General features: G+C 41.7%; 1 protein-coding gene across 1 annotated transcript in view; it reads right to left on the bottom strand.

The window, feature by feature from the left end:
* Positions 1–23,052: 23,052 nt before the first annotated feature.
* Positions 23,053–24,569, bottom strand: part of cdh22 (cadherin 22) — a 73,149-nt gene continuing 71,632 nt past the window's right edge. The window contains exon 12 of the mRNA XM_076024834.1: positions 23,053–23,768. Coding sequence (XP_075880949.1) covers positions 23,206–23,768 — 563 coding nt within the window. The 3' untranslated portion in view covers positions 23,053–23,205. The remainder of the gene's footprint in view (positions 23,769–24,569) is intronic.

Here is a 24,569-nt window from a genome sequence, read left to right as displayed (position 1 = left end):
TATATATATATATATATATATATATATATATATATATATATAACAGTAATAAGTTCAAAGCGTAAGTAAGTAAGTTGAAACACCTGAACCATAGTAAAAGTTCAAATAACTGTACACACAATATGAAACAATGAAATACTTTTATTTTCTATTATTTGATGTCACACTCAATACATCATTTTGTTAGTGCATTAAAATCTACTATTTTCAATCCTGAAGTCAAAGTCTGACACTTCAAATCCTGTGAATTGTTTCTTTGCCCTTGCAAAGGTACATTTTTCAATCAGAAGAAGGTTAAAGGAGAAACCTTTAGCAACTTCCATCCAAATGCATTGCGCGCATGGCTTCACAAGACAAATCAGATGCCATCAATCCATCACCATAGTGGCAGTTGCAACGAAGCCTCCCCACAAATAACTGCTGATAAGGATTGACTTCTGTAAAAGGAACATTTACCTGCACACTCAGCCACTGTGTCTGCAGCCGAGGTAAAGTGGCAGCGCATTGGATGTGTCATATTTCTGATCTGATCTGACACAGTGGCGTTTTTAGTGGGAAGTACCAGGTTACCTTGACCCAGCTCCCCTCCTCTGGCCAGAAAGCAGAAACAAAAGTTTAATCACTGTGTGAAAATGATGCTGTAGACCTCCACCATTTGTTGGTAAATGTGTGGTCCATCCATCCATCCAACCATCCATCCATCCATCCATCCATCCATCCACCCACCTAGTAAATCTTTTGTGTCAAAATTCTGGAGGCGTCTGACCTTCCAAAAACAGCATTTATTCTTTTCTCTTATTTGACCTTTATTAAAACCAACCTTTTTCAGAGCTCTTTATTTTCTTTTCTTTTTTTTATTTATTTTCCTTTTATTTTCTTTTTAACCGTATCTGCAATCAACCTTTTTCCCATGTTGTCATGGTGGGAGTCAGGTTTTCCAGGCTTGGCTTGCCGGCAGCCTGCCCCTGAAATGCTTTTGCTGTCAGCGCTGGCTGGATTAAATGCCCTGTCGCAGCCTTAAGCAAATTTTATTCATCAATTGTATAGCTTGCACAGATTGACAATGTGAGTATATGTGGGTAAAGCCGGCTGGTGTACTTGTTTAAAGTAGTCTCTTCCATTCTCTGTAATGCCTATGTAGTAGTAAATTGAGCTGCCATGGCTCAAATTTGGTCAAGCGACGGCAGGATATTTCGACTGATATAACAAAATAAATGGTTTGCATGCAAGAATGTATTATCTTTTCCTTTTTCTTTTTTTTTTTTGCATTGCAGTGTCCTGGTTCAAAAGCGAGCATTGTTAGAAAACAAAGAAGACCTAATTTGAAGAGATGCCACGTACAAGTCCCAGGACTCCTGTGTTGTATTAAACCCTGATAGAAAATTGAGAGAAAATTAGTTTCACCGCTCTTGTGTTGTTGATGCATGTCTCTATGGGCGAGCAGCATCCCTCACTCAATACGTTTTGTTTTGGTAGAGGGGGTGTTTTCAATTAATCTACCCTAATATCTTTTCATCCCCTTGTCTCTATGTGGTCACAAGGAACTGCCTCTTTGTTGCCAGGAAACCAGTTGCATTATCTAAGTCATTCATCCTCGCTTGGCTCTCTCGGGTCAGTATGTGACTCGAGTACCGTTCCTGTTGTGCAGTGACACACAGGTTGTCCTTTTCAAGTCCCAAATTAGCCAAACAATTACAGTTGGAACAAACTGTGTATAGAATTAAACAAGGAGACTCAGAGTGTAGAAGAACTATTGCAGCTGATGTTCCCAAAGAGTCTGGGAACTACATTTAAGGTTCTCTCTTCTATTTAATGACAACCACATAGCCTTAAATGTATATGACTCAGAAGATTTGGATATTTGAGTTTCATTTATTGTCGGCTTGACTGTGTTAATAGTACTTTGAAAAATATTTTTTTCCTCACATAAAACATCAAGTGAACTGCTATCTGCACCACAATCCTTCTAGATGTGCACTCAAAATGTTTTTGGCAAGATTTGCAAGTTCAAGCCCCATTGCATTGGGTAAAATTCTGTAGTTTTAAGTGTTATTTTCCTTTGATTATTTTTATTTTATTTTATTTGCCTCATACTGAAGAAAGAGACATTTAAGGACTCGTTTTTCACATTTTTTAAGCAAGAAAATTGAAAATAAAATGCAAGAACATGCATTAGATGTATCCTGTGATGAACTGGTGTCTTGTCCAGGGAGTTACCCTGCCGCCAGGAGGCATTATTGTCATCACACTGAACATTGCATAGCATTAACACAGTTAGGTCCCATTGATTCATTTTGACATTAAAATAAGCTCATCCATTGAGCATCTTTTCTGAATCTGTCTGAAACTTTTTCAAATGGCCTTCAGGCAATTTTGCCTCTTGTTTATACAAACAGCTTCAAATTGATCATTGGCACATGAACCTTTTACTTTCAGGTAATATTCCTCTGTATAAATTTCTATGTTAATCACATCATGCTTATTTAATGGTTGGAACAAATATGAAAACTAAAAAGACAATACTAATGGAAATTGTAGATTAGATTTGAATGCAAACCTTCTGTTATTACATAAAAGAAGATAAATTTATTTAACTTTATGACTGTTCGTGATTATCTTTTACACTCTAAGCTTGTGCTTAATCAATCATTAACTTGTTGAAAAGCAGCACAACATAAAATCTTGTTTATTGACATCCTAAAGATTGGAACTTGGATGCCAAACAGTAAATCCTAAAAATGTTGTAACGCAGCATAACACTTCATCAACCAGAAAACTCCCTTATGACCTCTTTGGGGACCCATTTCACAGTATAACAGAGTGCTTTTCAGAAATTGACTGAAATTAGCTCTGCACCACGGAACATAAAAATACTGCGGGTGGAGGCAGCCAGCGGGGGGGAGGCGGGGCCAGAGTGGCTGGTGGCTAGGTGCCAGGTGGAGCTCTGCGGAGAGGACCACGGGCACAGCGGCAGAGAAGAACCAGCCAAAGAGGTTTGTTGTGATAAATCAAATTCACAACCCTATTTTTACTCATCTATAAATCTCATTTGGGGGGTGGTGGGGAGGGCACAAAGAGGGGGGGGAGAAATGGAGACGTGGGTGCAGGCAGGAAATGAGCGAGTTACTTTCCGGTGCTGCTTCGGTTGAACACGCTCAAATGACCATTATTTATTTCTGCTGTCGTTCTGCTCCCAGATGCTAATCTGTTGCAGATCTTTCAACCAATATGAAAGGACCATTAGGAAACAGGGTTGTGCTGAAGAAAGAAAGGAAACAAAAAAAACAACAGCCAATGAGCCCCGGATTGCTTGCACGTTTACCTAAACCATCAAATGTTACCATTTTTGCTGTAATGGCTCTGGTTTATCACCATTCCATGGTATTTCTAATGGAGATAATGCTCTCATAATAACCACTTGGATGCTACCCCACAGTGAACACCTGCTTTTCTCTGCAGCGCATTACCAATCAATACACCATAAAGAATACCGGTAATGTCTGGAGCTTCTCGAAACTGAAGATAATCAAGGAAGGAAGAGTGCTGCTATACTGAACATCATCTCAAGTGTAGTGCGGTTGTACTCAAGATCATTGGCCAGACATAGTAGAACAGTACTGTCTTGAGTTTTATGTCGTTTTTATACACTCATCGTACAAAGTACGGTGAAGCCAGCTGACACAAATGAAAGCAGAAGGTTCCATTTTACAAGATTTGGGTGGTGCGTCGCAATGACTAAATGAACTTTGCAGGGGGGTTTGCTGTGATCTGCTGTCATCAACTGGAGCCTCAAAGTGCTTAATCACCTCACCTCTATCTAATATATTCTAATTTACAGTTGTTCCCTAGCTGTGCATGATTAATGTGAAACATGTTAATTTGCCATCTTATAAAACAAGTACACCACTGCACCGCTGCCTTAACATAGTTGTGCTGACTTGCAGGGTTGTCTGTCACATTGGCATCTTCTCTGGTACTATGTCACCCGTCTCTTTGACTCGTTGGGCTTGTCTGATCTCTTCCCTGAGGACTTGCCATTTGCTCATAAGTAGATGTTCTGTTTTCTTTTCTTTTCTGCAAAGCCCTGTAATTGGTTCCAGCTGCGACTGGTAATGTTCTCATCGGAGTCTGGGGCAGTAAAGTACTGCCTACAAACAAGAGTACCACCCCTTCAGATAACAAAGTAAATTCCGTCATCTCTTTGTATTATCTGAACATACTTTTCTCTCAAGTCCTCACCTTTTGAGAACAAGTGAAAATGTAAGCACAGCTGTCTTTGTTTGTGGTTGGGATACAGTAAAAACATATCATTGAGATGACTGCGTCATTGCAAACTTCATGAAATGCAGCCATGGGAAGACGCAGGCCTGCAGTGGCATTATTAAGATTGACTGTTTAAGATGCAAAAGTTCCCTTTTATTTTCAATGAGACCCATGAAGGACTTCCATGAATATGACAATAATTACCAACTCACTATCACACTCACATAATTATGTAAGACCGTCTGCTATACAATCCTGTATGGATTCCAAAACAGTAGTGGGTGGATTTGGTGTGAAAACCATCAAACTTCCACTCAAAGGCTCAGATGTGGCTCCAGTAAGTGCTGGGTCCATTAGCTGCAGCAAAACCACACAGGGAATAGTGCAGGAAACAGGCAAACCAAAACAGAGAGGGAATCAAACACACACTCACACAGTGTTCACTTATCATAATATCAAAAAAAAACAAAAAAAAAAAACATCCAAATGATTGGATTTAGTAACAAAATTGTAACTCAACAAATTAACATTTTTACAAATTGGTCACATCCTGTAGCATCCTCCACAATTTACCAAGAGGATAACAAAAAAGACAAACAAAAAACACATCTTGAAGGAAGAGTTTGTTCAGATGCAACAGCAAGTGTTCCGGCACTGTTATACTGCGTATAAGCACTTACTGAATACCTTTAGTCCAATAAAAATGCTTGGTCAGAACTTAACAAGTGGCGATGGACGGTCGATGATGGTAATCCATCTCCACAACAACAAGCACACGCCTTGCTGTGCTAGATACACATACTAATAAGGGGCATTTAAAGTTAATGGAACGATGCAGAAGTTATTGGTTAATGAACCACACTGCTTTAATTAGTACTTGTACATAATTTAACCCACTGGTCTGCTTTGACAATTTCATTAGGGCCTGCCGGACCTCAGTGAAAGGTGTCCGTTGGGTATGAACACATCTCATGTGTCCACAAGTCAGTTTTTTAAATGGGCCGTCCTGGATTAGCAACTCATTCAATTGTCAGCTTTTTGCAAATGTGTGTTCTTTCCTATCTCTGGACATGGGAGGCCGTGATGTTCTGTTTATCTCTTTTATTGGTGCCGACTCACTCTTGCAGCTGGCTTTAATAAAAGTTAATGATGTACAAACACTGATAATTAATTGTGCAGCATATCTGCTTTTCAGCACTGGGAGCTTACTCAGCAAGGGGAAAATACTGCATGTGCAAGTTGGGGTGTCATAAAAAAAAATGGATTGTTTTAACTTTTGCTGTAGTGAAAAGTAAGAAATAGAGCTTTTATAGTTGAGGCTCAGGACAGCAGGTTACCAAAGTCGATCAACTTGGTAGTAAAATTATTTGGATTCTAGGGCCTCTGAATCTAAAACTAATTGTGACTTTTTAAGCTCAGTTTTATATATATATAATCTCTGTGTGATTTAGATAATTAAAAACTGTCGGTATATTAATTTTTTTTGTTTAATCAGTTCATCCAGGCAAACTAATACAATACATGAGAATAATGCAACAACATACTCTCTCTCTTTCTCTCCTCAAACAAATACACATATAAAATCCAATTTTTTTTTGGGCTGCTGCTCTAGATCTGTGCACCCTGACACTCCTCAGTTAGCCCTCAAGCAGGGCAATTTTAACAAGAGCGACGATCTATTCTCTCACATCATCCACCTTAATTTACAATTAATTTTGACTTCATTCTCACAACACCCTTGATTGAAGAGCTGCTCTATCTTTTGATAGTCATTGTGCTCCAGTTCAGAGACACATTTCCAGGTGCACTTTTGTGTCACATTCAAAAATACAAGAAAGCAATTAGACTTGTTTTCTGTTTGAACAAACCCAAGTAACAATTCATCATTTTACAGAGCCTCATTTTCCCGAATGAAAACTCCTGACAGCGTCCACTGAAAGAAGGGGACACAGGTGGCAGCGCTGCTGTACCTGCTAGGCGACTGGACACAGCTTGTGTCACTCTAAAAGGTAAGAAAATCCATCTTGTAATCCCTCTGTCATATGTTGTTCGATCTGTACAAAATGTTTCTATATTGGACCTCAGCTTTGCTTTGAGGACGTCAGACAAGCAAAAATAACATACACTGAGTTCAGAAGGAAAAAAAAAAGAATTCATGTCATTTTGGAAATGGATTACTTTTATATTTATATATATATATATATATATATATATGTGTGTGTGTGTATATATATATATATATATATATATATATATATATACATATATTTACTGTGTGAATTTGTGAATTTACTGAATAAAACGTGACTCCACGTGACTCATCAATGAAGAATGCTTATATCAAGATGTCCTGTGTAATTCAAAGGTCCATCGCAAAATTTGCAACTGCTGCCATTATTCCTCTTTAGCCTGTCAACAAACTCACCCAGAGTCCCTTTCCTCGCTCTGCTTCTGGTTAAGTGGAACTGGAAGACAGCCTTTTGTGATGTTACCATTGGATGGAGATTTTTTTCCACCAGAATTCATCAGAGTATGACCACCATCTTGCCCTCTTCCGATCTAATGGAAGGTACAACAAAACATCAGTTTTAGTGGGAAGGCTAAACCAAGCCTTTTTTTTCTCGCAAGAGGTTGTAAGCAGAGACAGGAAATAGACCTACAAAGTGGATGTTTATTTGTTTGTTTTTTCTTAGTTCTCGTTGAATAATTATGAGAGCTGTATCCTTTATATCATCACGGCAAAGAAGAAAAACAACAGTTGAATGTACTATGTCTCTCACAGCTTCCTCTCCACACCACCATGTCGGCCAAAGTTGAAGTGCTGAGCGCGAAGAGCTCCACAGGATCCATCACCACTGCTCACTTGGCCGGGATCAGGCCAAACCAACATCTTGTTTGAGGGCTGTGGGCGAAATGCGGCTACCAGTTTTAGACAGATAACATCCGGTCGGGCATTTACCCTTTCACTTAAATACCATTTCCACTGAGCTGTCGTCCCCGTGCACGAGACAGCCTGATGAATTGCGGGCAGCATCTCTTGGGGCACCGCACGCACACTGGGCTGAAGCGTAAAGCTCATGGTGCTTCGCCAGAAGAGCAGCAGGAAGGCAAGACCTGAAGCTGAAGCCCTCTGAGTTTCATTTGACCAATTATGCTGAATAAACCATGCACTCATTTGATTGACAGTCTAGTATTCAACAAAGCGTTAGCGCTTATCAAATAAAGATGCAGTTCAAAAATGATTGAAAAGCAGTTAAGAATTCCAATAAGTTCGATGCAGAAGTGCACAGGGTGCTTCCACTTCTCTGGGTCCATGAGTTTCTTATGATCAAACGAGGGTTGAAGAATTAATCCATCCTCAAAAAGTTTGCCATTTTAGCATCGCTGTTTATCTCCTACTTGCCACACAAGTCCAATAAACAAGGGTACAATGCTAAATTTAAAGTAGAGGTAGCAATCCACTGGTGTTGGTAATACTTGAAAATCGCTCTTGAGACAACTTTGACGTGGTCTCGCTCTCATCTTGGCCTCAACACTCTTTGGACGTCCTTCAAATGCAAACAATGAAATGTATCTATTTTAAAAGCATGTTTAAATTAGTATATTTTTCCCCCATCATCATCACCACTGCCTACATTTTTCTGTCTCTTCTCTTCATGAGCTAATTGACCTTTCTCACACATGTTATGTTTTTTGAATTGATGTGGTCTATCTTGGCCTCCGTCTTGCCTTGATCTTGACATGGTCTGTCATAGTCTTGTCATGACTTGGTCTCAACATGACACAACATCATTCAAGTCAGTTAAATACTTGATCTGCTAAGTATCTGAATGGGAAAACTGAAACGAAGAGACTGGAAGAATGGGAAATGCCAATTATTCCCGCAAAAAGTTTGAGGTAACATGTCAAGGGACTCGGAAAGCCTCTCTTAATAGACATGAGCCGTGGCAGCTGTCAATTTGTGAGATGGTCATTTTGAATTCCTTATATCTGTGGACATTTTGCTCTGTGAGATGTAGGGCCACTGTTTTTAGAGCTTCTTTTGACACGTTTTTTTTATTTATTTTTTTTATATATATTACACATACATATTTTTTCCAGCCAAAATCCTACAGTGTGCCAGAGTGTTTTCTTTAAAACTGGTTTTCATTTTAAATTGCATTCCAAATTTCCATTTGTATTTGTAAAGAAAAAAAAAAAAAAAAAAAGGACAACATTCCAACAACACTGGGTGCTACTGGATGTTGATCTAAGCAGAAGCCATAGATGACAGGTGCATAACAAGGTGGGTGGTTAATGATGGATTGAAATCTAGGCAGTGATTGGTGATTGAGAGCATTTTTGTTTTGTTTTTTAAAAACCAAAGTGAAAATCCACTCGAGCTCATTGCATTACTTTCTCTACCTGCCAGATTAAATGGATTTTTTTTTGTTAAGAAAAAGGATTTATTGTGAAAACTAAGCTTTATTCCACCTGTCAATGAGAAAACACAGTCATGTTTTAAAACAGGATAATCCCCCTGGAAGGTGTTCCTCTGATTATCCTCTGATAATGTTTTGTTTATTCTTTTTATTAATGATAGATAATAATTAAACACGGAACCTGCGTGAGGGGATTGCCCGCAGACTTCGACTCGTCGTCAGGTTGTTAGCAGTTCTGCCACTGAGCCCTTGGCTGGTGTTTAATCTTTTTACAGGCTTCTGGAGATAAGTAAGTCATTATTATTATATGTAGACTTTGCTAATTCTTTACCTCAACTCCAGGGGTGTAAAATTCCTTGTTTAACAAGTGTCACACACCGACGGCCCATTAAAAATACAATTCTGGGAAAGTACAATCGAGAAAGTCCTTATATCTTTACCTACAGTATTAATGTAAGACGACACCAAACACTGCATGAAAACATAGTTTGAAAAAACATGTTCATCCAAGTATCTATCAAGTGAAACTAACTTGGTCAAGCCAAGGTTTCCGTCAGATTATAAATCAGCAAACATTAACAAATTGGAAAAACATGGCTGATGGATGGCCAAAGCAGATGACACGTGTCAAGCAGTTGTTGTTATTTACAGCTTCTTCATCTCTATCATCCTGTGAGTGATTTTGTAACACCTCAGAGGAACCACCAAGCTGCTGCTTCGGTCCCTTCTTTTTTTTTTTTTTTCCTGCTGCTTGTCATGTTGACGGGATTTGTGGAAAGAAAAGATGGACTGCAACATGAATTTACCAAGCCAGGCATTCATGCAGGAAGCACCCTTCTGCTGGACAACACTGTTTTTTATTTATTAAAAAAAAAAATGCCTCACAACACACTTCGTTTCAGATGAACTGTTCTCTACCTGGGAAAAGGATAACGTGTTTGCAGGAGGCAGGCGGTCAGACAGTTTCCAACGGGCATTTAGCTGAGAGAAGTAACAGCAATGGGTCTTTTATAATGTCATTCATGTCTCTGAACATGTAATCAGACCCACATTTTATTCCGGTTGCGTACCCATCATCATTAAATTATCATGGGGCCCTTGTCGGCATTAGTATGCTTCTCAGGTGATCCAGATTTCTGTTCATTCTTCGGCTGCCTCCTACATGAATTATCCTGCAAACCACCATGTTATTAGTTTCCTGCTGGTCCATGAATGTCATTTGAGGGACCGACTCTCTTTCCCTTCGGCACTTTAACAAACAGAAAACATTAGTTGCGAACGAGGCAAGAAATGAGAGATTGAAGCTTCTGATCCGTCAGACAGGGCATTAGCTTTGTCAGGGTTTCAATTCTCATATGAAAAGTTTCGATTGGAAAAAGACTTTTGAAATTAAATTAGTCCATTGGTCGTGGTAGACTGGAAATATGCAGTCAAAGTTCACTGTGTGGATGTTGTTTTTTTGTCTTATCGGCTGCAATAAATGTGCTCAGTTCACGGAATGAACACTATGTAATAAATGAAACCGCAATGGCCCCTCAGGGATGAATAAAGTTTTTCCTCACTGTGAATTTGAAACTGACCTTAATAATAGTCATTTCACAGAAGAAAATGTAATGTGGTAACCATAAATCTGTAATAACACAAAAAGTTTGTAGGTGTCTGAACCACTTAAGGGCAATTTGGGATCAGTCATCAATTTTTACATACCCTCTATCAAGACTCCGTGAATGAAGTGTGATTTTTCCCGCAGCATTTTTTATTTTTTTTTTTTCAAAAGTTCTGTTTTGCGTTCACAGACACCTTTTTAAAAAGGTTTGTGAGAAGTGAGTCACTTTAACTGCCACTAATTAGCTGTGTCTCATCCAAAACTGTGGATTAGTACTGGGGTTATCATTCCAAACATCAATAATATTGATCGATGTTGGTATCGGTATTGATCATTATCAGCGCAATGAGCTCGATACTAGATTTGTATCTAGATATTGAATTTTTAAATGTTGAATACCATATTTAATTAGAGTTGAAGAAAAACATTTAAGCCTTGAAATTGCCAATTTGATGATACATCAACCCTAATTAAAAGGTATTGTTATAGTATTGCCAGGACTGACCCTCTATTTACTTGGTATCGGATCAATACCAAATCTTGCAGTAGTGCACAGTGCACAGCACTACTGCAAAAGTGCTGTGCATGGCAGACACAGCGCATTAAGCTCTGTGGCTCTTTGCTGGATGTGATATCTTGTGCATTTGAAAGACGTGAAGGCCAGTGAAAGGTAAACTAGTAAATATACTAATAAATGGAAATTCCAAATTTGCCAAGCAGGAGATGAGTTGAGGTGTCATGGGTGCAAAGAAAAGCCAGGTGGAAAATAGTTGCTGCCCGTTGGAGAACACATCCTACTGACTTGTGAAGATGATATCCGGCTCTTTTAATGCATTGGCGATGGGGGTCCTAGTGTTTTTGTTTTTTGTCTTTTGTTCACACAAAAAACAGAAAAATAGATCAAAAAGCAAGAAGAAAAGCGGATTGTAAAGGCACTTGAGACTCTTTAATAACCTCGCCAATTGTGTTTATTGTCCTTTCAGTGTTTGTATTTCGAGTGTGTGTGTGTGTGTGTGTGTGTGTGTTCAAGCGCGCGCCCACGTGCGTGTGCACATTCGAGCAGCCGCTTGGACAGCACTGGCAGCAGAGTGCCAGCTGAGAGAGCTTGTGCACATCACAGCCAGCCGGCGACTGCGTTTGCACACGCATCAAAGCTTGCGCGCACTCAAACGCTCCCATGCAGAGAGGAACTGCAACCTTCCCACCATGGGGCCTGACCTGCTTGCCTTCACATCACTTAGCGGACTGTTTGTTTGTGAAGTGGTAATGGTAATTAAATTCCTACGGGTGGGGGAAAAAAAGAGAGGCAATTCAAAGGTGGTCTCGTTGGCAAACGAGCCGTAGGTGACGACACGCGCTGCGCATCGAACCGCTTCGTTTTCCTTGAGTTAATCTTCCGAGCACTAATTTGGGGAAAATTGATCGGATTAAAATACATTTTTTTGAAAGAAATAATTCCTTTTGTACTGCGATTTAAACACATATCTAGCGACAGCCTCATTTGATGCAGAGCAATATTTAGAATGAGAAGGAACACTTATTATTTTCATGTTGCACTTTCTTGGGCCCAAAGTGACTAGAACCCAGTATACAGCAGTAAATATTACATGGACCTGGTCATTGAGGAAGTAATTGGCTTTTAGAGTGGGCTGATAGTGTCCCACTGTCTCTGCAGAGATTTATAATGTTGACTGGCTGTACAAGACAGAGAGGGTAATCACAGAGACAGTTTATCCCGGAGCTCCATCTGTCTCTCACCCGCTGACACCGGGCAAAGAGAGCAATTGTTTCCGGGGCAAAACAGGTGTCACCCTAAATCAACTTGGCGTGTTTTGTGAGGGAATTATTCCAGGCAGAGGTTACAAATGGAACGTTTAATCTTTTAGCATAGAATCCAGGCGAATTTAGTGTTCCGTGCCAACTCCATTTTGTGATATTTTCTTTATTTGTAAAATATAAATGAAGACAGAAAATACCTCTCAAGGTCTCGCTCGATTAGGCTGAAATCAAATTCCATCCATCCATTTAAAATACCCACTTCTTACCGAGCTCAGGGTCACAGGGGTCTGCTGGAGCCCATCCCAGCTGTCATAGGGTGAAGGCAGGGTAACACCCTGGATAAGTCGTAAGTTCATCACAAGGGGCCACATCGAGACAAACCATTAGCACTTAGATACACACCTAGGGACAATTTAGAGTTGCCAATTCACCTCACATGCGTGTCAGAGAACTTGCAGAGAACCCACACAGACACAGGGAGAACTTGCAAACTCCACACAGAATTGAACCCACAACCTTCTAGCTTTGAGGCAGCAGTGCTAACCACTGTGCCACCATGTTGCCCCTGAAATCAAATTGACTTACATCGTGAAAGGAGATCAACTTCACTGTAAAGAGGTGAAACTGAAGTTAAAATTGAAGTTGGTAATAAAAGCCTGCTCTACAGGGGAGGAAGGGGTTGCTGGGGGGAGGGTTGGTGTGAGGCCCAAGGGAAAGGGAAAGGTGACTGACGGAAAACAATGAGTTGCAATTATACAGCTTCAATTAAGCCATAATTCCACCATGTACAGAGGAATACTCAGAGGGGCGGCTGCTATTATTTCATTTAACAAACAATAAAAGCCCATTCAAATCCAAAAAAACAACGCACAAAAAAAAAGAAATTAGAACGATGCCGACCCCAGTGGCATCCTCCTTTGCTTTTCACGTATAAACTAATTGCATTTCTATTGTCATGGTAATACTTTGCAACCTTCTGCAAGAGAGCTCATCCAATTATTCTGCAATATCATACCCATGTGTTTCTTTTGTGGGCACCCGTCTTGGTTGTGGTGTTGCACTTCCCGTGGATCGTTGTGAGCCGAGGATCTCCCACGCGTTTACATAAACCTGTCTGAGGAGGGGAAACTTCTTTAACATGTGGACGTGAATCTCTCTAATCGTGAACAAGCGATTAGAAACACAGGTGATTTCACACTTTTTTTTTTCGTGGCTGGAAGCACAACCATGAGCCAGAAACTATTTGCTGATGTGTTCCTGTCAAATCAAAATGGATCGGACTCTACATGAAAAGCAGACTTGAAATCCAAGTCAATGAGCAAAGACATAAAAGCGCCTCAGAAGACTGATATTGGGAGTCTGCCACAGTTTCTCTCTGCCAGGGTCATGGCTGCCATGCAGTTAATAATACATGATGGCTAAGTCTTCATGTCTGCTTCCACTTTTCATTGCTGAAATGTCAGCAGTGAAAGGAGCGGAAAAAAAGAGGAGGAGAAAAAAAATCATCAATACATCGTTGTCGCAGATGCACCTTGTGACTTGTGCCGGAGTTCTCAAAAAAGATGACGACATTTTAATTTCGTCATGGTTTTGTTTAGTTTCGGTTTTGCATGGACCAATGGGTTTGTGCAGAAATGCTTTTACATTCCACAGTTTTATAAAAATGTATGTCCATTTTTTTTGTTTGTTTTATATTCATTCATTCATTCATTTTCTATGCCCAGTTCTCCTGCACTCAGGGGGTGCTGGAGTCGTCCCCCAGCTGCCTCCGGGTGTGAAGGCGGGATCACGCCATGGACAAGTTGCCAGTTTTGTTTTTAGATTTTCCCCCAAGAATGTATTTAAATGGCAACGGAATTGTCCTCCATTTTCTGTTAATATTAGTCACACAGTGACAGCCATTTTAATAAAAGAAGCCAAAAGACGCTGACAAATCACATGAGCCCTACGCCGAAGAATCAGACATGGAGTGTAAATAGAGTTAGTCCAGGTCCCCTTGGCGAGATGTAGAGTGAGTAAGGAAAAGATGAAGTGATCTGTGCAACATTGAGCATACCGTTTTAAAAAGTTTGGGGCAAAATTGGATTAAAAAAAACAAAACAAAACAAAAAGTAGGTAGGGTTTCTGGAAAGCAGACTATAATTGTGTTTGTAAACGTGTAGCCTCTGCACTACCTGTCTTGCTGCAAATCTTCCTAGACAACAATAATTGGATATGGGAGGACTCAGTGGTGCCCAAGTCAGACAGAACTAACAAATTAGCCGGACAAAGAAAACAGGCCATTCAAAATAGTACAACCAGTTCTATTTGTCATTTTGGAAAGTCAAAGATCAGATTTCTCAGACACTTTCTTCAATTTGTTGGGAATAAGAAAGATTGGTTGCTGGGAAGTCTTCTTCTGGGTGTGTTCACGCACTGCAAAAAAGTCTATTTTGCACGATTCCATATAAACAGAAAAGTCAGACGGATTTAGATTATTTTATCTACCTCAAGACAAAAATGCAAATAAGACTGAAAGTATGTTTCTGCTTTTTTTTTTTTCCAGAACTGTTGAAGTGGATTTCTGAAGTGGAAATGTGCTGAACGACAGGAAATGGAATCATTGTGTTGCTTTACCTCACTCGAAATAAAGTGCACAACGCTACGATTTTCACCCGTCCTTGTCTTGCGGATGCAGCCGGGTCATCCGTCCATCACGTGATTGACACCAGAGAGCGAAAAAGACAAGCTTCTGCCTGTGACCTTCACACCCACTGTCAGCACTTCCCATGTACCCTGCCTTCGTGTGCGCAGCACGCAAAAAAAATCTGCAGAAAACACTTTCTAAACAGCTGCGGACGACCTGTGAGTTCTTTTGGCGCCTTTAAATGTAACACTGTTTACTTTCATTAAAGCAGATCTTTTTGTCTTTAATTAAAAAGGATGCCTTGGTTGTTTAGCCACAGGAGCAACCAAACCGAGATTAGGCTTTATTAATGTCAACGCAGATGGAATAAGGCTTGTGTAGATTTCCCCTCACATTAATTCAGCATTGAAGTGCCACTTCAAAGACTTGAGGCCTTTTCTTTTTTTTCTTTATTACCACCTTCTTTTTCTGGGTTCTTCTTCTTCTGCTCACTCGGCGGCAATTCAGTGACGGGCCTGATATTATTATTATTGTTATCACACAAAGCAAATGAATGATAACTGTAATGCTCATCCTTGCATGGCGCTAAATATGAGTCACTTGCCCTGTACATTACTTTCGCCGTATCACACAAATCCCAAAACAAAGTGCCGGGGTGAGTAATTCCGACTGGATGATTTGCCAGTTTAGTTTCCATTTAGGGTTTGTGTAACCATGGCAGCTGCATACTGAATGATAAATTAATTTACTGCCTCTTGTCTGCAGCAACAGAATTGTTATTTTTAACAGTTAATAAGGAGTCAGAGAGTGTAAAAGCTCTCTACGCCCTCCAAACAGGACCTATGCAGACAGCAAATGATGAAAAATGGGGAAAATACCCTCTCCCCATTATGTGAAACTAACTCCCATTATCAGGCAAACGGCAAGATTAAGGGAGCATCAACACTTAAATAGGCTCACCTTCTAATTAGAGGCCAATCAGGGACAAGGAACTGCTACTATACCAGCTGTGTCCATTCAGGTCACTGGGATTTTCAGAGTCAGTCCTTCTACTTTAATTCAATGCAAAACACAAAACGATACTCAAAGTCACAGGGTTGTTGAAGTCTGTCCCAGCTGTCTTGAGGACGAAGACGTGTTACACCCCGGACAAGTTGTCAGTTTATTGCAGGACCAACACACAGAGACAAACAGCCATTCACTCTCACACCTGAGTTGCAAATTAGCCTAATGTGCTTGTCTATGGACTGTGGCCAGAGAACCTTGAGAGAACTCACACATACATACAGGGGAGAACATGCAAATTCCACACAGAAAGGTCCAGGAACTCGATTCACAACTTGTGGAAAATTGTAACCATATAGGTATAAAATAAAACAAAAGGTCCAGCTGCATCAAAGACAATTTTGAGAAACCAAACAAGACAGTTGCAGCGTTGTCCTTGACAGATCTGGTACTTTGTCAACCCTGAGCCAAGCCCACAGTCCCATTTAGAGGACAATTGATCCTACCGGGGCACCAAAATGTGGAGAATAGCAGTAGAACACCTTGGCTTCAGATGAAATATGGTCCATCAGTGCATTCTTACTATTATATAGAGACCAATGCAGTATTGCTCCAGGCATGAGAGACTCAGTCTACCTCCCTGTGGGAGAAGAGACTTATGGTTGGAAAACCTCCCAGTGGAGAGATCAACTACCTGGACAGCCATTAATTCATCCATAAATCAGAAATGTGAACATCGCTGAAGTGCTGCATGTTCAATAAGATAACGTTTGACATGCAGGTGTGGGGCTGCGTATCCCCTTGGGTGAGCCCAGGGTACGTGGTGGATAAACGGCTGGATTAAACAATATTAGTATGCACCCCAAGTTGCGGGCAGCGGATCAGACTCGGCGGACTCATTCATGCAACGTGGGTCTTGAAGGGCAAACAAAAGTAGCCTTTTGTTGTGAGGGGCCTATTACATCAAGCACGATTGTCTCCAGCTTTTTAAATGTGGCATTTCATTTTTATTTGCTTTGTTTTTCAAAGGTTGCTGCCCCCGGGGGTTTCCCGTTAAGTGACGAGAGGCTCTTTTTTTTATGAAAACATTCACGGTGGATGTGATGGCGGTTGATGTGACTTTGCGCATAGTGATCTTAGCGAGACAGGCATCATCTGAGGGCTCAGCCGAGCGTCAGAGAACACAAGGCCAAAGACACAGGGTCCCAATGGCATCCACATAAGAAATGAACGCGTTAGAAGCAACCTTTCCATTGTAGAAGCTAAATACCCCGCCTTCGCCACGACATAAAGAATTAGCACCGACTTGCTCTAAGGCACGGTGCAATATCTGGAGATTTGCAAAGTAAAATTCCAGAATTATGTTACGGTCAAAGGCTGATGTTAAAGTTCACTGTTTGAAGAGGAAATCACTTATTTAATATTGCAAGGAGTCGAAGACAAGTTGATCGCAAAGGTAGTGTGGTTACTGCACTTAAAAAAAAAAAAATGAAGGCATTCAAGATTATCATTCACCATCACTGGCATTTTCCACTTGGTTGAGTTTGAGATCTCATCTTCTCCAATGCATGAGTCACTCGTACGCACGGTCAACCGCTGTCTACTGCAAAACACTGCGGTGGATCCATCCAACAGTCCGACAGGCGCGAACAAGCTAGCAGGCACTCGGTTTGTGTTAGCTCTGTATACACTCCCTGGGCAATGGTCTACGGTTTATTAAATAAATAAAAAGTTAATAAGTTTCTTTCAAAACAGCCATATAAACAACATTGACCTCGATAAAAAAAAACACCTTTCAATAACCTTAGGCCAAAACCACATTGAAATAAATAAAAAATCTGGTGAGGACTCTCTGTTCAAGTAATCCAAGTTATAGCAAAGTAATATCACCAGTGCAAAAAATGACAATCAGTGGCATGTGTTCGCCTTCAGCGTTTACTTGCCCAATTGCCAGTACTTCCAATAAAAAAGAACGAGTGAAAATATAATCTCAAAGACATAAATCCAGGAAGAATGAAGTGAAGGATCCCTCACTCAGCTCAATAGTTACTCAGAGGAAGCAAAACAAAACAAAAGCAAACATTCGGCTGGAGTCCACACTTGGGGGGAACATCAGACTCTTTGACTTGTGCAGACATTTTTTTTTTTCCTTTCTTTTTTTCACCCACTTGTTATTGTTTGCTTTAGCTGTGTCTTCTTTGGAAGTGACTGAGCTCGGCTCTGTGTGGGGGAAGCTAAGCGGGCCGGAGGGACTCATCCACAAACAGCGGCAAACCCAAAGACAAAAGAATGCAGCAGGTGAGGTAAAAAGTAAATTAAACCTGAAGTAAATTAAAAAGACAAAAACAAACAAAAAAAACAACAACAGAAGAAGACAACAAGAATGAGGCTTTGGCTCCCAGTGCGACTCCCCAAACAGCATTGGACATAAACTGTATTGTCTGCATCACCATCGAATTTGACTCACTTTGCCGTGTGGACTGGTGAAAAATTTAACACAATTGTTTTTTTTTCTCATTTTTTGTATTTCAAAATACGTAGGCGCAGTAACCTCCAGGTGCAACATGGTTGGGAGGTATTTTTTTGATGTATCCAACCTTTGGGTCAGTGCGGCCGTGGATCCCACGGCCCCGCAGCTCTCTGAGTTCGGCCGGGGAGCAAACCTCAGGTCAAAGGGCGAGCCGCCATGTGCACAGGGCACCGATGGAAAATCCCTTTGAAAGGGAAATGGTGCATTTACAGAAAGCCTTGTTCCCAGAGAATACAGGACAGACGCGCTTGCTTCGACACTATATTAGGGACAGATTGTCTGCCAGTCAGTCGGAAACAGCTGTAATGGAGACGGAGGCTTATTTGTTGGGTTTTAATTTGTTTACGTCTGCCTCAAATGTGATGCATTTTTAATGAGCCGGCGCGGTGGAGTTTGTCTGAGCTTTAAAAGACAAACTCTCATTCAAATGATGCAGCGATATTCAAATTAGGGTACTGAATCCACTCCTTTGCAGTTTATGAGTTTTCTTAAATTTTCATCAGAATTGACGCCGTCAGGTAGCACATGGTTTCGGTTCAAACGTACTTCTGCTAAACAATGCGTCTTTAATTCCTAGACATACTAAAAGTCCAGAAGTACACCAGCTATTATATCGCTAGATGTTGTTTTTTGTTTGTTTCATCCTCTGTTTACAGCAACCAAAACTTCGGTTGAAGCTTTTGGCAAAATCTGACGAGGTCTTGCACCTTTTGCACATTTGGAAAAGGGAAAAACACAAGGAGGCCATGACGCTGTCGCAGAGAGTGGAGCCAACACCTGGCTGGCGGTGCATTCGCTGACCTGGAAAAGGTGTCTGTGCTTTTTCTGACAGCACAAAAGGCTAAGAAAAAACTTGTGTGTTATAGCAAGAGAACAAGCTCAATGACTAAAGGTTGGACTGACATGCATGTTTACCAAGATAATTCAGGATCATTTGGGGCTTTTCACACTCAACGTTGTATTTTATTTCATTTTATTCAAATATAGCTGGAGTTAGATCATGGCTGTGACATTTAGCCTTACAGTGCTCAACACCACACTTGTGGCCCTCTGTGTGATCTTAAATATGCCCCATCTGTCCAAGTCTTGCTGTGTTACTGGGGCCAGCAGCCTCTCTTTCTTTCTTTTGCCAGCAACAGGATCAACAGCCATACAGCTCAAGTTTTATTTCTGTTGCTTGGCTTCTGTTTGCTGCTGGGGTCCTGACACTCTGAAAAAGTTTGCACATTATCTATGTTTTCTGTGTAGGTGTTCCTCCAGGTGCTGCTCTGATCTGCTGCTGCCCCTGCTGTCCAAAGTCACACAGATCAGCAGAGGAGGAAACTCTTAAAACTGCCTGAGGGCCCCTTTATCTGCGAGTTGTCTGTTTGATAAAGTGGCTACCTGTCAGCATTCACCAGCTCATCCACTTCGCTTGTAAAAAAAAAAGAAGGGGGAAGGCCCAGTTGTGGCTTTTAACAAGCTAAGTGCTGTTGTTATTTGATGTCCTTCTCCTGCTTTGATATTTTGTTTTTTTCTCTGCTGTTGTTGTTGTTTCATCCCCTGTGTGAGCTGATTGACGAGATTCGTGAGTATCTTTTTTGTCCCAAGTACGAGTGAAAACGCTCTGACCGTTTTTCATATTTTTTTAATATGGCAAATTGGACAGTCCCTGCCGCCACCAATAACCGGGAAGCTGTCATTATTTCACGTCGTTCAGAAGTCCTTGTGCCTAAAACAAGCGCTGGCGCCACGTCTGAGTGCAGCTTGTTTTCACTCGGAGTCAATGGCCATCCGACGATAATAGTCATTTTGCTTTATTAATTCAGCTCGTCAGAGTGCTGCTTTTGTCCGCTGGTTTGTTGTGGTGGTGGAAGTGTGTCCCCAGTGCGGTGTGCTTTTGTTCCTCCCCCACCCCCACTTCTTCCCTAATGTATTTGTTTGTTGGCCTGCTCAAGAGGAAAGTTTTGTTATGAGTCTGCCTGGAAAGTAAATAAGTAATGCTATTCAGCTGTTTATGATTGATATTTTCCGCAGCGCACATTCATATTTTCCCCTCAGTCTTTAATCAATTGTCATTACCCAGCCGTGCACGAAGGAAAGAGAAGAGGATGCATTCCGTGCGTGGAGCTGTATTCCCCCCCCGCCCTCCCCCCCCAAGAGGACCGTCAGTCACCCTGCACCAATTTGCATTGCCCAGTCAGTCGTCAGTCGTCGCGACGCCCTTTGATTTACAGGGAAGATAGTCGTGTTTTATTTTTCTTTATTATTTTAATATTATTAAGGAGAGGACGTCAAGCGTGCCCGAGCCGTCACGAGGAACTGACGACGGTGGTTAACGTTGATGGAGGGTTTGCGCGAGGCTCATTTGCGGGATAGGAAAAGTACAGAAGTGACCAGAGGGGCTCTCCTTCCTTCCTTTAATGCTTCACTCTCTTACTCTTCACCCGTTCCCCCGCGTCACTCAAATGACCAGTGGCCGCGCCGGTGACGTCGTCCCTCTGCGGCGTTTCTTTAAAGGCACGTGCTTTTACTCGTCCCGCTGTGACTGCCGCGCTCGCGCTGACCTACATTCGTGTATATCCATCTTAAAAGCTGACATTAACTTGTCAGTTTTGCAAATGCCGTCAGCCTAAAGGCTGTGATTAATAATGGATATCCACAAATATACGCAGGATGCCGGCACTTGCGGCAGTGTGAGTCGAGAGAGAAAAAAAAAAAGAAGCCTTAAAGTCGCCTCTTCCGCGAGCACGAGCCAGCGAAAATCTGCAAGCTTGTTAGAAATTTGAACTTTTCACTCAGGCATAATTGCAAAGGGTAGATTTAGAATATTCGTCAACAGTCCCAGTACAATTACACACTGTTTAAAGGTCGTCCCTCCCCAAAACAATTGTCTTAGCTCCTGGTAAAAATCAAATAAAAATAAGCATAACCTGAATTTGCTAAATGTGGCGTCATTCCCACGCGTTTTAAATTGAAAAAAAAGAAAGAAAAACAAACAAGAAAAACTAAAGGTGCGACAGCTCCAATGTGTTTTCCACGCTGCTTGCCCCAAAACGCACACCACTGAAAGCCAAGAGAGAAAAATGTTGCTTTGTTTAGACATCATACATAATTTATATGTCAAACACGCTCCAGTGTTCTCTCACATTCAGAGAACTCTTGATACAGGAGGCCTCACTATTGATGTTTTTTTTAACACTGCCATCTCAACAACTGGATCCCAGACCTTTTTGTTGTTGTTGTTGTTGTTTTGCTGTTGTTTGTTTTCTCTTAATGCCTGAGCCTTTTTTTGTCAGGACGACTCGTGCTGAACAGTTCGGCAGCTGGCAGAAAACAACGTGTGGTTGATTTGTCTGGCTTTTGGTTTGTCACGTGAGCTGCTTTTTTCTTTTCCTTTCTTTTCTTGTCCACCTCAGACTTTGCAAACGCATCTCTGGTGTGAACACAAGATAGAGCCGCTAATAATTCATAATTCAGGAGACATTCTCGGCAAACAAGAGGCAAATTGTAATTAGCTACAAGGACGCTCCATTTGCTCCGTCATTAATCTCAGCACCGAGGTATGTATTACACAAAGGCAGTTTCTTTAAGAAAAAAATTAAATATTTATTTTTTTGATCTCTCTCTTCTTCTTCTTCTCCTTTTTTTTTTTTTTTAATATCCATACATTTGCAAGTTAAGGTCAACACTGAATGAGTTGTGGATGTCAGGTTGGATGTGGTCGGTTCATTCATAAATATGTCGCAGCACACCCGCCCTCCCTTCGCTATTTGTCCAAAGGAAATAATAACAATAACGAAAAAAAAAAACATCAAAAGCAAAGATCAAATATAAAATAATTTGAACATAGCGCACACATTCACACAATATGGAATGGAAATGTGTCTCCCTCTAAGTGGGGGAGGGAAACCGAACCCCCACTGCAAGAAAAAAAAAAAAAAAAACACTGGCCGGCTGCCAGAAGATATGCAAAGTCTTAAATCCCCGCTGCGGTTTTGTGCCTTATTGCCGTACAACTGGCTGTGGAGAGGGGAGGAAAAGAAATGGTTGACACACAAGTTATCCTCAGTTCCAGGCCTCACAACTCTCTCCGTGTGAATGAAACGCAGCAGCAGCAGAAGCAAGTCCGTCTGGAGCCTTTCTCCCAGAGACCTGGCAACCCCTTTTTTCCTCTGCAGTCCTTCTGCTCCATCTGTTGTCTCATTTGTTTTTTTTGTTGTTTTTTTTTTCCGCCTCTGCATTTCATCGAACAGCCTCAACCCCGATTAATACTACAAAAATTCATAGAAAATAAATACAAACATTTTTTTTTTTTATCCAGGGTGTCATTTTTAACACGACAGGAGTTCTTCCGCAGTCATCTGACCCGAGCCGGACTCCTGTCGCGCTCGGCGCTGACTCGTCCCTCCCACCTCCTGGGTTGTTGCGCCGAGACACAGTTCACTTCTGCAGTTACCATAGTGATCACAGGGTTAATAAATAAATAAATACATAAAAAGAAATAAATACATAAATATTCCCCTCCTTTTAAATAAATACATAGTTGTTTTTTTTATGCTGCTGTTTGCCTTGGCACGGTTCAGCCCAGTAACCTTGACAAGAGTCTCATCCAATAAAATAAAAGGTTCTACATTTGTGGCTGGGGAAAGAACCACTTCCCTTCTTGTGTTAGACGACAATTGTATATCTTGTTAACTCTTTTTTTCAAAGTCATACCCAGGTCATCCCAGCTCTTTATGCTGATTTGCAAAGGCTGATTAACAAAAGGAAAGAAAAAAGCGTACAAAACACAAGTCTATGGGGTCAACACTGTCTTTTTGGAAAAAAAGAAAGAAAGAAAGAAAAAAAGACAGACAGAGGTGCAGCTCTGGCTCTTGAAAGCACACAACACTGGCTCCGAGTGTCTCAGGGTGCCAAAAGGGTGAGAGGAGGAGGAGGGGGAGGCGGAGAAAAGAAGAAGAACGGACGAGTTTTTGAGCGTCTCTCTGCTGTGCTAGGACCCCTCCTCGTCCGGATTCCCCGGCGCGTAGTAGCCGGCCAGTTGCCGGAAACGCGGCCCCCAGTCGCTGAGGTAGGAGAAATCCTGCTCCGAGGTGGTGGAGAGCGTGTGGATGGAGCTGAGCGACAGCGCCGGGGAGCTGGAACCCTCGAAGGCGTACGTCTGGAAGGAGTCGTACGGTGGCACCGACAGGTCGGCGTCGGCCTGCTCCACCTTCTTCCGGATGTAGCCTTTGAACAGGGAGAAGTCCGCGGTGGCCGCCGCCAGCCCCTCTGCGCCGACGCTGCTGCCGCCACCGCCGCCGCCGCCTACGCCATTCACCCGACTGACCTGCACCCATTGCGGCAGCGAGCGCACGTCGGCGCCAGAGTCGCAGCTCTTGGCCTCTGGGAAGTCGTAGAGGTTCCTCAGGGCGCTCATGTCGTAGGCCTGAGTGTCCTGCTCGCCGCCGCCCTCGTCGTTGTACTTGATGACGTTGTCCCGCATGTCCTCCTCGTCCTCGGTCATCCGCTGGCCCTTGCGGTGGCGTTTGAGGGTCAAAATCAGCAGGACCAGGACTGAGGAGGAAGAGGGAGAGGAAAGAAAGAGGCAGTCGGTGGTCGTTTAACAGCTGTTGCACATTTTCTGGCTAACGACGTGAGGGAGGGTGAGGGATTGTGCATGATGGTACGCCGGAGACCTTGGTTGTAACGGGTGGTTGAGCTCCGTGGTCTCCAACCAGTCTGGCCATTCTGACCTCTGACCTCAACATGACATTTTCCACCGCAAAACTGCTGCTCACCGGATATTTTCTGTTTTTGAGACAATTCGCTGTAAACCCCAGAGATGATTGTGATGTTCTGAAAATCTCAGTAGATCAGCAGTTTGCAAAATACTCACATCTGCAGCCCAACAACCATGTTCGCCACCTTCACAGTCACTTCAATCCCCTGCTGTCCCCACTCTGACGCAGCTACACGCCTGAGTGAACTGAGGTGCTGCCATGTAAGTGACTAATAAGCCATTTGCATGATCAAGGAATTGAACATTGTACATTATAAAGTAGTAGTAACAGTGCAGACACATGTATTGTATTAAGGCTCCACTCAAGGAATAATGTACAAAATTCTACTCTGCCTTTTTTCACATACCTTTTTTTTAAATCCCATTTCTTTCAGAAAAAAAAAAAAAAAAATGTTTCTTAAGGCAGCCACACAGTGACCCGCGATCGTTTTTAACTAAACTCTTGCCAAAGAATCAAGATCAGAGAAAAAGCTTGAAGTAGGAGGGAGACTAATTGCTCATTTCTCTGTAATAGATTGTAATGGCCCTCTGCAATGTTGCTATTTGCATGCATTTCTATTCTACATAGTGTTTCT

The sequence above is a fragment of the Nelusetta ayraudi genome, unplaced genomic scaffold, assembly GCF_046127955.1.
Source record: "Nelusetta ayraudi isolate G7.1 ecotype Tasmania unplaced genomic scaffold, CSIRO-AGI_Nayr_v1 ptg000017l, whole genome shotgun sequence".
Lineage (NCBI taxonomy): Eukaryota > Metazoa > Chordata > Actinopteri > Tetraodontiformes > Monacanthidae > Nelusetta > Nelusetta ayraudi.
This window is presented reverse-complemented; position numbering and strand designations above follow the sequence as displayed.